This window comes from Juglans microcarpa x Juglans regia, chromosome 4D (genome assembly GCF_004785595.1).
Source record: "Juglans microcarpa x Juglans regia isolate MS1-56 chromosome 4D, Jm3101_v1.0, whole genome shotgun sequence".
Lineage (NCBI taxonomy): Eukaryota > Viridiplantae > Streptophyta > Magnoliopsida > Fagales > Juglandaceae > Juglans > Juglans microcarpa x Juglans regia.
Genome location: NC_054600.1, coordinates 24,595,875 through 24,609,384, shown reverse-complemented (window position 1 = coordinate 24,609,384; position 13,510 = coordinate 24,595,875). Strand labels below are relative to the sequence as shown.

General features: G+C 39.9%; 1 protein-coding gene across 3 annotated transcripts; it reads right to left on the bottom strand.

Annotated features, from left to right (window-relative positions):
* Positions 1 to 469: 469 nt before the first annotated feature.
* Positions 470 to 12,727, bottom strand: LOC121260511 (probable pre-mRNA-splicing factor ATP-dependent RNA helicase DEAH2). Of its 3 annotated transcripts, XM_041162418.1 has the most exons (7): positions 12,165 to 12,727; positions 11,351 to 11,553; positions 10,119 to 11,203; positions 9,560 to 9,685; positions 7,922 to 8,160; positions 7,666 to 7,784; positions 470 to 895 (listed from the first exon to the last, which is right to left on the bottom strand). In XM_041162418.1, exons 1-7 carry the CDS (start codon positions 12,465 to 12,467, stop codon positions 769 to 771), a joined length of 2,202 nt encoding a protein of 733 aa, XP_041018352.1. In that variant the 5' UTR covers positions 12,468 to 12,727; the 3' UTR covers positions 470 to 768. The 3 variants fall into 3 exon arrangements, 2 of the variants coding, with proteins under 2 accessions (XP_041018352.1, XP_041018353.1); XR_005939730.1 differs by lacking the exons at positions 470 to 895; positions 7,666 to 7,784 and having other exon boundaries at positions 8,138 to 8,160; positions 9,560 to 9,782; XM_041162419.1 differs by lacking the exons at positions 470 to 895; positions 7,666 to 7,784; positions 7,922 to 8,160 and having other exon boundaries at positions 9,561 to 9,792.
* Positions 12,728 to 13,510: the final 783 nt, after the last annotated feature.

Below are 13,510 nucleotides of genomic sequence, written 5' to 3'. Positions count from 1 at the left end.
TATTCGTACTTATATCTTCTTATGAACACAAAGGAAAATATTTGTGGGTTATTAATAGGATAGGGTTCAATTCAAAATTGGTCTCTATAGTTTGCGTTAGAGTCAAATTGCTGAAATTATTTTATTATTGAAATTTTTATTCCCTGTAACTTAAAAATAAATAAATAAATAAAGAACAATCCTTCGGTCAAATTAGCAAAACCAGGCATCTTTCCTTGCAATGTTGCACTGCAAGACGATGAGTACTATGTAGGCTGCAGCTCTGTCGGGTGAGCTGCCTGTTTCAACCGTCAAACACCTAAATATGTTGGAAACTCCACACATTGCCTGAGCCTGATACACGTTACCGTCCATTGATGCACACGATCTTCTAACGAACTTCACAGGCCAGTAAGCAGTGTTTAGAAGGAATAAAATATGTTTGGTTAGCAGGTCACAGCTCATGTAAGGGACAGATAAGCTTGAGTACTTGTCTCAATAGACCCTGGAAATCTTGGTTATGACAAAATAAAAGGGTATCTGAGGTTTTTCCTTAATCCACAAAAAAAATTGATATAGATTCACATTACAAAATTATAGCTCCCTAGAACTAACACTATGGTAATGCATTATACAGGAACTTTGCCAAGTATCCACTGCTTTCACCGACAAACTGGCTCCGGTGAGAGTAAACCAAAGGTCGACATAATGGAAGAATCAAGACCTTTCAAGATATGGCCTCTCCATGTCTCCGCAGAAGGGAGTCAAAATATATGGATAGTGATTACTTCATTTTCTGTTCTTACTCCCCTCCTTGTCCTTCTCCCGCTTATTGTAAAGCCTTTCTAGAACACGTTTGGCCTCACACTGAGGGAAGTTCGTCAGATCATAATAGTGTGGTGCTATATCAATTAGCCTGTACCCCAACCAATTGTTGATTAGTGTTGGATAATTTATCTTACAACATTTTTCATGCCAATGAGGACATTAATTAACTAAAGACTATTTGCAACTACAACATAATTACAATACTCAGATAAATTACCCAGTATCAAATCCTCCAAAAAGTTGGACTTAAGAGTGTCCAGCATTGCTTGGGTGCCAGTTAAACAGTTAAATCTAGCCTATCTAGGGGACATGGTTTCCTAGTTGAGCCTATTCAAGCTGCTCTTCATGCTCAAGCTAAGTTAAATTAATATAAAGGCAACCAATATTAGACAGTTTAAGCTAAGGGGCATGGCTCCCTAGATGAGCATATTCAACCTACTCTTGATTATTCTCAAGCGAAGCTAGTTTAACAAACAAGCCTAAAATGAAGGCTTAGGACTGATTCATTAACAGCACTAACTAACAAAGACCAATACTGGAGTTCACTCATGGTGAGGAATATGGCTAACTATGAATCCTGCCGATTGAGCCGGCAACAGTAACAGTCTTCCCCACCCCCCCCCCCCCCCCCCAAAAAAAAAAAAAAAAAAAAAACACAGCACCAATTCTCTTAGACCTTTAGGCCCCGTTTGGAGGTTGAGATGGTCTCAACCCATCTCATCTCAACATCCAAACACCACTCATACACAAACACTTTTCAATTTCAAATTTTCAACTTTTTTATCTAATTTTTTTTTTATAAGAAATAATATTATTGATATAAATGAAATAGGCATAGGCTATGTACACAGGAAGTATACAGAAGAACACCTAAAAACATTCTAAGTACGATAAATTAAAGACAAGAAATCATGGACATTGTCCCCGTTTAATACAATAGCTGAAAACCAAAGCATTAAGGTGTCGAGAAAGAAATTCTTCAGCTCAATTATTGAGCGTTCCTTATTTTCAAAACAACATGTATTCCTTTCCATCCAAATACACCACATGATGCACAACGGAATCATCTTCCACACTACTACCACTTGCTGATAGCCTTGCATCTTCCTCCAACAACCCAACAAATCCACCACCCTCAAAAGCATAACCCATGCAACATCAACCCTTTAGAATATCTCATCCCACAACACCCTTGTTAGTTGTTACTTCACAATGTAGTAAGAGATGGTCCACAGATTCTCCATTCTTTCTACACATGCAACACCAATCCATCACTACACATCCTCTCTTCCGCAGATTGTCCGTAGTCAAGATCTTCCCAAGAGCGGAGTTCCATACAAAAAAGGCTACTTTAGAGGGTACACGAGACCTCCAAATATTCTTCCAGGGGAACGGATTATGGTCCTGTGTAACCAAAATGTTATAATACACCTTAACTGTACATTTTTTGTGGTTATTAGACCTCCACTTCAAACTATCACACTGTGCCAGAGGAGTCCCATGGAATATAATAGACTGAAAAAATTTGAGACAATAGATAGTTCCCAATCATAAAAATCCCTAATAAAGAAAATATTCTACTGATGAGAACCATGAACAAATAACCGCATATCCGCCACTGAAGCCTCCCTATTTGCTGCAATATGATAGAGGGCCAGAAAAGCCCTTTCCAATGCATGATCACCACACCACACGTCTCGCCAAAAATTGATACGATTGCCCTCACTGGCTACAAAACGAATCTGTTTTTCAAAACAAGGCCAACCCTTCCTTATAAACTTCCATAAACCCACACCATACCCCCCTCTCATTTCATTGGAACACCAGCCACCCCAAGCAGCACCATAACTAGCGTCTATAATCTCCTTCCACAATGATCCTCCCTCTGAGTTATATCTCCATAGCCATTTCCCTAATAAAGCTTTGTTAAAAGTTTTCAAATTACACACTCCCAACCCCCCATATACAACTGGGGCACATACTGTTTTCCAACTAACCAAATAAAACTTCTTCTCCTCCCCCAAACCCCCCTATAAGAATGCCCTAAAGAGTTTCTCGATCCTATTCACCACTCCTACAGGCATAGGAAACAGAGATAAGAAATGTGTGGGGAGGTTAGTAAGGGTACTCTTGATAAGAGTGAGACGACCCCCTTTCGATAAATACACCCGCTTCCAGCCAGCCAATCTTTTCTCTATCTTTTCCATCACCATCTCATGTAGCTCTAACCTTGAAAGTTGCACCTAACGGAAGACCCAAATATTTCATTGGTAAAGAGGACACCTTACAATCCAATAAGCTTGCTAAACTAAGGAAATTTGAGACCGCACCCACCGGAACCATCTCGAACTTACCAAGATTCACTTTAAGCCATGGCACTGCTTCAAAGCAAAGTAGCAATGCTCATAAGGTTTGGATTTGGCTATTATCCGCTTCACAAAAGATTAAGGCGTCATCTGTAAAAAGAAGGTGTGAAATGGTGATAGGGCCATCAAACCCACTGCCCACCTGAAAACCAGATAAGAAACCTCCACCAACAGCTGCCTGCACCATCCGACTTAAGGCCTCCATAACTATGACAAACAAAAGAGGAGAAAGAGGATCTCCCTGCCTTAAACCCCAAGAACTATAAAAAAAACCAGCCGGTGTACCATTAACTAGAATTGAGAACCTGACGGTTGAAATACAGTGACGCATCCAGGAAATCCACCTAACCCCAAAGCCACACCTCTCAAGCAAGTATAAGAGAAATTTCCAGTTCACATGGTCATACGCTTTTTCCATGTCAAGCTTGTAAAGAATACCTGAACCTCCCTCCCGCAATCTATGGTCCAAGCATTCATTTGCAATAAGCACTGAATCAAAAATTTGTCTCCCACGTATAAAAGCGTTCTGAGGCTTGGAGATAATATGTTCCAGCATAGGGCTTAATCTGTTGGCTAGAACCTTTGAAATAATCTTATAAACACCACTAACCAGGCTTATAGGGCGGAAATATTCAATAATCGAAACCCCATGTTTCTTAGGAATGAGCAATGGACGTCGCATTAAGGGATTTTTCAAACTTTTGAAAAGAGTGAAATTCACTAAAGACCTGCAAAACATCACCTTTCACTATGTCCCAACAAGTTTGAAAGAAACCCATAGAAAACCCATCCGGACCTGGTGCTTTATCCTTAACCATCCTAAAGATAACCTTGAAGATCTCTTCTTCATCAAAAGGTCTCTCCAAAATACTCACACTCTGAGAGTCAATTGCTTCAAAAGGCAAGGCATCAAGCTTTGGCCTCCAAGAAATCGTTTCTAAGAGAAAGGTCTCATAATAATGCACAATATGGTTTTCTAGCTCAGGGGGAGAAGAAAGCACCTGAGAGCCAGAAAGTAGTGACTCAATAGCGTTGTTGCGCCGATGTGAATTAGCCACTTTATGAAAAAATTTCGTACACTTATCACCTTCTTTCAACCAAAGGGCCTTGGATTTTTGGCGCAATGAAATCTCTTCCGACAACAAAACTCTCTCTAAATTTGCCACAACCGTGCCCTTTCTCAATAACACCTCCTCCAAATTATCTCCCAATATTTCTTTGCCCTCTAACTCCTGCAATTCCTCCAACAGCGTTGGCTTCTGATCATCGATGTGGTAAAAAACTTCCAAGTTCCACTTCTTTAGGTCTTGTTTCAATGCCTTCAACTTGCCTGCAAAAATAAAACTAGGAGTACCAAAAAAATGATATGATGACCACCAAGAACACACCTTCTCTACAAATCCATCCGATATTAGCCACATGTTTTCGAACTTGAAGTACCGGCGACCCTGTGAATGCCCCCACAATCTAGTAATATAGGAAAATGATCTGAGTTGATTCGGGCTAACCGTTTCTGACTGATTTCTGGATAGTGGGCTTCCCACGAAGGAGAGACGAGGAATTTTTACAATTTTGACCACACTCGACCATTTGACCAAGTGTATTCCCCCCTACCAGGGGAGATCCATGAGATCCAGATAAAAAATGAACTCAGACAACTCCTTCATAGCCATAGTGTTCTGATAATGCCTTGATCGCTCGCTTGGAAAGCGAGTAATATTAAAATCACCCCCCATACACCACGGCACATCCTATAGTGAGTATAAGCCCGCCAACTCCTCCCACAACTTTTTCCTCTCCCTACCCACATTAGGACCATAAGAGCCTACAAATGTCCATTCCCATCCGTCAGTAACATTTTTAAATAAAGTCGCAACCGAGAAATCTCTAATACACTCCTCAATCGCCTCAACCACTCTTTTATCCCACATTAATAAACATTAATAATACTCTGTCTGAGGCTCCCCAAGAGGCTAAACAAGACCAACCCACATACGAGCACCCCCCATAAACTCCGCACAATTCTTCTATCAATAAAACACAACTTTGTTTCTTGAAAGCACACCACATCACCCTTCCACATTCGCAATAAAGATTTGATACGAAGGCGTTTATTGCGACCATTGAGCCCCCGTACATTCCAAGATAAAATCTTAGACTTCATTTGGACATAGATTGCCCCTCCCTTTCGATCTATCCCTTCCGCCACTCCCTTCCTTTACATCATAATTGATGAAACAAGTTAACCTTTTAAGTTCCCTATCCCGCTTTGAGGCTGACTTCGAGTAGCTATCTTCAAGTGCCACCAGAAGGGCCTTGAATTGTTCTTCGTAACCTCCAAAAGAGATCCCAATAACAGCTTGTAACTCCTCTACCTTCGTAAACACCCAATTTGACGGACTACTCCCGTGTTTAGAACTAGGAGGAAGTGTACACAGAGGGGTTAAAACAGCCCCTCTCCACCAGCACTATTATTGTCAAACAAAGCCAATTGCAAGTTTGACTCTGAACTTGAGACACTAGTTGCAACAAATTCACTAGTTACCACAAAGTTTTCAGAAAGTCTCATCCCAGCTTCAAAATCACCTCCCACACAATCCCCCAACTTGTTCCCATAAAAAAAACCCATCTTCAGAGGAGAAAGCCTTATCAGAGAGCCCAAATCCTTCAAAGGATTCGAAAGCCCCCATTCCGGCGTGACAGTTGGCACCAAAAAGTCAATGGGGCCTTTGACCACCACACTCGACTGTTTCTGTGCAGATTTCGGCAACAGCGGGTCCTCGGCACTACACAACCATTTCTCAGAACACTAACGGCTCGAAACTAAAGCTCTTGAAGCTGCTGATTCACTCTCCAAACCCCCAGACCTCGCCGGAGAGGCTACTACCATCAGCGACAACCCCTGCTCAGACGCCGGCTTCTATGCACCTTCCGACGAGGAGATGGGTCTCACAGGATTAGTAAAGACAGAATCCCTGAACTCTGCCAGCACGATCACCAGCGTCCCAGACCTCGCCAGCGAGTCCGCTACCAACGGCGTCGACCTCTGGGCCACCACCGGTGGTGGAGGTTGCGGCCCAATGGACGATGATGGAGTGACCTCATTGGACTCCCCGCGTCTCCAAACGGGATTCAGCAGCTGGGCCTGGGTCAGAGGCTAGGCCTGGGCCAGAGGTTGAAATTGAGCTAGAGGCTGAGCTTAGGCTAGTGAATTCAAATGGGCCTATTGCCCCATAAAGCCACACGAATGGGCCTGTGAACCAACCCGCTGGGCCACATGAAATGGCCTTGGTTGAGGCCTATCTTAACTCCAAATCCTTCCTCAACTCCATACCCCACTTCAGCCCCCTCCACGCACCGTGTCACATGAGCCAAATTAAGTTGCAAAGTACCCACTTGTTTCTCCATATCAGACACTGTATGTAGCAGATTTTCCAAATCCAGCCCCGATATGCACCTACTAGTGCCATTCCCATTACCTTGCTACGCCTTCACCACTACTGTCCTTTCTGCACAATTTGGCTCTTGTGACAATGCCTCCCTGTACGAAGAGAAAACAAGATGCCCCTGTCCTTGCCCCTGCGACGGAGAAGAAAACGGCCATGGACAATTTCCTCTGTTATTCCCCCCCAAAACAGAGGATGTATCAGCAAGTTCCTTCAACATACCACCAAAATTCCTCCAACCTACCCCCATTCTCCCTTCCGGTATCACTACTAAACCACGCCTCTTCTCTTGACTAAACTCCGATAAGGAGAAAAAATTCCCCTACACGTTGCGCTGTCTTTGCACCACCAAGACCTGAGACCCAACTCTTCTCATTCTAAGAAAAACAGAGGAGCCCCCAAAGGCTATACCTTCCTTCACCATGGCAGCCAGCCATCCCAATGCTTCTTGATCAATGATAATGTATTTCACAATGCGACAACTACTCTCCCTGATTTTCCACCATCTATCATTAACCTTCTTGAACTCAAAGCATTTTTTATCAATGATAACATTCCTAGTCAACCCCATCACGGCACAACAATTCAAAAAACGCAAAAAAAAAAAAAGAACTAAACACCACGGAGTAATTCCACCATACGCAGAAAATTACCAATGGCAAAAAGAAAAAACATTTTTTCTCAAGTGTACAGAGAGAGTTTAGAGAGAGAAGTTAATAATAAAAATTTCTTTTTTACCTAATCATTACAACTTTTTCAAACTTCCAAACAAAACACAAAAAATAATTCAACTTTTTCAAATCCCAAAACAAAAATTATATTCTAACAATATTTTAATTTTATAATTTTTTTATTCAACTTTTCCTCACTCATTTCTCAAAATCTAATAAAACATTTTAACTCAAACTATTTCACTACTATTCATAAACTATCTCACTGTTATTCACAGATTTCTCATCTCAACATCCAAACGAAACATTTCCATAATAGGATTTAAGGATCATAAATGCAAAGAAAAACAAACGAACAAAAAGCTTGCAACTAACCATTCACCGCGAATGTCTGTCACCGTGCGGATAAAGTTCCTGCTGGTCAGGACATATTCATTGTAAATTACCCATTCCGGCTTGTGATCCAAGCAATTCGATGGATGCAAGTGCACCATCTGCAAGACAGATTATGCAGGCATCTCAAATCTCATTCTTATTTACAAGAACAATGAACACAAACCTAGATACAGCATATTTTAGACTCAATAAAGATCGCCCAACAAAAAAATATCAAAGAAATCATTTTACATACTTGGTTGTCTTTCACTGTCAAGTAGTGCCCAGGACGTTCCAAGTGAGCTACCTGCATAAAGTATCCTGCTAGCATAGCCTTCCTTATGTTGATGTAATAGTCACGGCTGTTGAAATCAGTGCTGCACAATTTGAGGTTAAACCTGGCCATGATACGCACTAGCTGTTGTCTAACGTTATCAGCAGCCTTCAACGTCCTATGATTGACGAAGTTCTCATAACACCAAGAAGGATCCTCATCTAATACCCAAAAACAAACAAAGAATAATATTAAATCAAATTGCATTAAAAATAAGTTACATTCCTTGAGGAGATATTAAAGTATTTATAGATAGATTCTTTTTTATGAGATATGCTACACATACAACTCATTTTACAACTTTTTTTTTTTTTTAAATACAAGATATTTATGTAAAATTTAAAATCCAAAAAAAAAAAAAAAAAAAAAAAGATTTTTTTATGAAGCGGATATTATAATATTTAAACAGATTTTTTTATGAGTAATGCCAAAAAAAATTGAGATTTTTAATGAAGTGGTACTATCACATTGGTTGCTTGTAAAATAGTTGTATGAATATGATTTTTTTTTTTATCGGTAAATAAAATTTTATTGACCATAAGAGTGGGCAAAAGCCCAGGAATACAGGACATATACAAGGGCATCGCCTGAGCGTGCTAGTTCAATTGTTATACAAAAGCCTAGGTATATGTGTAGTAAAAATAGTAATAATCCACAAGTTTATAGCTTAGCAAGAAGGAAGGAAGTATCAATAGCAGATTTACTCATCTTTTCCAATGGTCTTTCTCAATGGAACCTCACTTTCCATAGAGAAGCCCAAGATTGGGAGATGGATGACTTTTCAGCCTTTTTTGACCTTGTGTACTCCATTCAAGTGTCGGGGGAAGGTGAAGATAAGATATATTGGCGACCCTCCAAGAAGGGAGTTTTTACAGCCCGCTCTTATTATCATTCCTTGAACATGCACAACTCAGCCCTGTTCCCTTGGAAGAGCATTTGGAAGACAAAGGCACCCCTAAAGGCAGCTTTTTTTGTATGGACAGCCACTTTGGGAAAGATTCTTACTATAGATAACCTAAGGAAACGTGGCATTATAGCTATGAATTGGTGTTATATGTGTAAGAAGAGTGGTGAGTCCGCTAACCATCTTTTACTACATTGTGAGATTGCTATGTCCTTGTGGACCGATGTTTTAGCACGCGTGGGATTAGCGTGGGTGATGCCGGAAAAGGTATGCGATTTTCTAGCCGCGTGGAGAGGTATTAAGGGCAACTCTCAAATTGCATCCATATGGAAGATGCTACCTATTTGTCTATGGCGGTGCATTTGGAGGAAGAGGAATGCAAGATGCTTTGAAGATCAAGAGAGATCATTGGAAGAGCTTAGGATATTGTTTTTCAATACTTTACTCCATTGGTCGATTGTAATTGATTTTCATGGCAGGACTTTTCATAATTTTCTTGTATCTCTAAACTAGACATAAACTTGCTCTTGTATATGTCCCGTATACTTGGGCATCTGTTTTGTCTCTCTTTTGATCAATAAAATCTTATTTACCGATCCAAAAAAAAATAGTAATAATAAGCAAATTAAAATGAACGGTTAAAATAGACTACTTACTGTTTTGCTTGTAGGCATGATATACATTCAAGAGCGTGAGGTGATCTCCATCGATGTGCCCAAACCTAGCTTTTGCTTCATCAGCAGCCTTTTGAGCCTCCCTAGGCCGGACAAAGCAATTGGGTACTAAAGAAAGAAATTGGTTATCACAGAGGAGGCCCACGGAGGTCAGCAGATGCATAGAGGCGCGATACCATTTGCTTCATGAGAGAATACTGAGAAACTGCAACTATCTGCATCAGCACTTGCTTAGAAATCCTATGGTGCATGCCAACCGGGGGCATGGAACCCAAAGAAGACAGTTGCTGATGACAACCTAATTTGACACAGTATTCTAACCCCAGGCACATGTAGTTGCATGTGACAGCAGTTAGAAGATATTATATGCACAGAAATATGACAGTGCACAAGCCAGACCAATGGCAGTGCATCCAACAATCTTTTTCTGATCAGTAAAGGGCAGTGCATCCAATAATGATGCGGCCTAACACAATTGTTCTATATTCGTGAGACAAGACTCAACGCAGACCAAAGAAGAAAGAGAGATACAAAACGGTACCTGAAAGCATGGCAGAAATCGACAGAATTTCATTTGAGCAATTGAATTCAGGGCTAACAACGAGCATCTTTGACATCTGAGGATCTAGTGGAAATTCACTCATGATTTCCCCCAGCTTTGTTAAATTCCCATCATCATCTAATGCACCCAAGTAATTCAGAACCTCTAGTGCCCGCATCAATGTCTCCGGAGCAGGGGGGTCCATAAAATCAAAATGCACAAGATCATCTATCCCCAGTTTTTTCAAGGTAAGAACCGTATTTGTTAGATTTGATCTTAATATTTCCGGATAGGTCTGTGGCTGAAGATCATTATTGAAACTTTTCTCAGTATAGAGTCTAAAGCATTTCCCAGGCTGTGTTCTTCCAGCACGCCCCGATCTCTGGTGCGCACTAGCCTTAGATATTGGAGATACCAACAAGGACTCAACACGCACTCGTGGGTTATAAACTTTTTGTTTTGCAAACCCAGGATCAATAACATATATGATACCATCAATGGTTAAAGAAGTTTCTGCGATGTTCGTGGAAACCACAATCTTCCTTCCGGGAGGACCACCCTCCTTCACTGGAGGTGGTGCCGGTTCAAATATCTTCTGCTGCATAGCTGGTGGAAGGGTGGAATATAAAGGCACTGGTTTCACAGGTCCCACCTGGTCACCCAGATTTGCAATCTCTTTCGATATTTTTCGGCATGCATCTTCTATCTCCTCCTCACCTGTGAGGAACACAAGTATATCTCCAGGAGGTTCACACGTGTGAATTTGCACAACTGTCCGAATTGCCGCCTCCAGGTAGTCCCTTTCTGGTTCCTGGGTGTAGAATATCTCTACTGGATGAAGCCTTCCAGGAACTTTCATAAGTGGTGCACCATAGAAATAGCCCTGAAATTTTTCAGCCTCAAGAGTTGCACTCATCACAACTAGCTTCAAGTCAGGTCTATTTTTAAGAACTTCTTTCAAAAGCCCAAATAGAACATCAGTTGCCAATGTCCTTTCATGAGCCTCGTCAAGGATTATGACCTTGTAGCGTTCCAAAAGTGGATCTGTCATTGCTTCTCTTAAAAGCATACCATCTGTCAGATACCTAGCACATACCATAAAAATACAAGCTATGAGTAAACTTTGCAATTTAGGTCCGAGCAGCCCCTAAACACCCACAACCACACCCCAGCCCCACAGAGAGAGAGAGAGAGAGAAGCAGAGAGGTATCAAAACTGAAGAATAAGCTTACTTCAAAATTGTTCTGGCACTACTGCAGTCCTCAAAACGGATACTGTAACCAACCTCTTCTCCAATAGTTACATCCATCTCTTCAGCAACACGTCGAGAAACTGACATTGCAGCCACCCTACGAGGTTGGGTGCATCCAATCATCATTTTCCTACGTTTATCTGGAGTTTCAATGTCAACGGCTTCCAAAACGAATTGGGGAATCTGCAGAACAGGGAGATATTACTTGTTAATTCTGCACCTCAAATGTGAAATAAAATCCAGTCCGGGCACCAGATCCATCTATTTCAACAGGAACATATGTAAAGCTTTAGCACAAAATCAAATTCTCTCTCAAAGCATGAAATGCACAATGTAATACCATCACGTAGGAAAAAATACGAAACCACATCCACTAGGCTGCCCAAATCACCACTCCATACGATTCATAGTCATAAACACGAAAGCCATAGGAGCGATAACAGACAATGGGATCAATAACAATGAAAAAGCAAAACAACGGATAGTGTACGCTCCTAGAAAGCTAGGCTCGGCCGCAAAAGAAATGAACTGAAATTTAAAACACTTGTATTTCAGTATCCGATACAGGACACGCCCTAAATCTCACTTTAGTTGCCTACAAAATGTATGGAAAGAAAAACTACCAAAAGATATTGCCTGTTTGATTCCAGAATCTCATTTGGGACATATGAATTGAATTATACTCGCAATAATCAAAAGTTATCAAAGTCACTATTTTTAGTCAATTCTCAGCAACCACGTAACCTAAATTTCGTTTTTCATCCAAGCAGCTCTTTTCATATTCCCAAACTAACCTGAGTGGTTTTGCCACTACCAGTCTCACCGACGAGGATCAGAGTCTGGTTGGCCTTGAGAACCTGCAAGAACTCCTCCTTCTGGTGCCAAACGGGCAAGCTCGTCCTCTTCTCCAATATCTCTTGGTACCTCTGCGAGTACGGCCTCCCCGTCCACCTATTGATCCCACCATTATTGCCGCTGATGTTCATCACCGCCGCAGCCGCAGCTCCTCCGCCATTAGATTTTGAGATCTTCGCCGGCACCGCAGTCTCGTCCACCACGTCAAATAAGCTCACCTTCCTCTTCCTCTCCGTACCCATCAGAAACCCTAACAACAATCCTAACCACACGCGAATCCCACAGAAACCCAAACAAGTTGGGACTCCGAATTCTAGTTTAAAAATCAGAAAGGATCCGATTCCAAATCGAAAGGGGTAAAAAACTAGGATGATGGACGAGGATTAAGGATTGAATAGAGATTGAGAACAAAACCAGGGCAATCTTCGGAATGCTATTAATGGGAAAAGGAGAGGAAACTTTCCAGAATTGCAGTGGAATCCTTGTCGTTACTTTGTTTTCATTAAAAGGGTTTTTTGTGAATTGGGATATTGAAATAAGTTTCATTGTTAAATATTATAAGTTTAAATATATTTATGATAAATTTAAAAAAATTTTGTATCTTACATATAAATAAGTGTTAAATATATTTAGATATTAAATTTAATTTATTAAGTATTTAGGTATTAAATTTAATTTAAAAATTTAGATATTAAATTTAATTTAAAATTACATTAAATTGAATTGATCTTAATTGAATTTACCAATTAAACGGGATCTAAAACTCATTTTTTTTATTTTATATAATTTTTACAATAAATCATGCCTTATTTACTTTTCTTTATATTATTTAAATATTATTTTATAATGAATTTATAATATTTTTATATTTTTTGATATTTACAATATCTTTTCATGTATAATATTATATAATTGTGTCATAGTTGATATTAATCCAAATTTAAATTCCAAACCACTGTTACAAGGTTTTGGTGTTATTCTCTTCTTCACCACGTTCAAATAGTCAATTAACGTGGTTGAAATGAAATACTTAAAAGAATGAAAAATTGAACCGAACCGAATCGAATAAGTGGATTTGGTTCGATTTTGGTTTTATTTTTTTAAAATCGGTCAAAATCAATTTTATCTCCGTTTTTTATTTTTCTAACATCGAACCGAACCAGTCCGGTCCATATATATATATTTTTTAATTTTTTATATTATATAAAATATTTTTTATATAATTTTTTGTATTATATATAATTATATATATAATAATTTTGTATTAAATGATAAATTACTAATT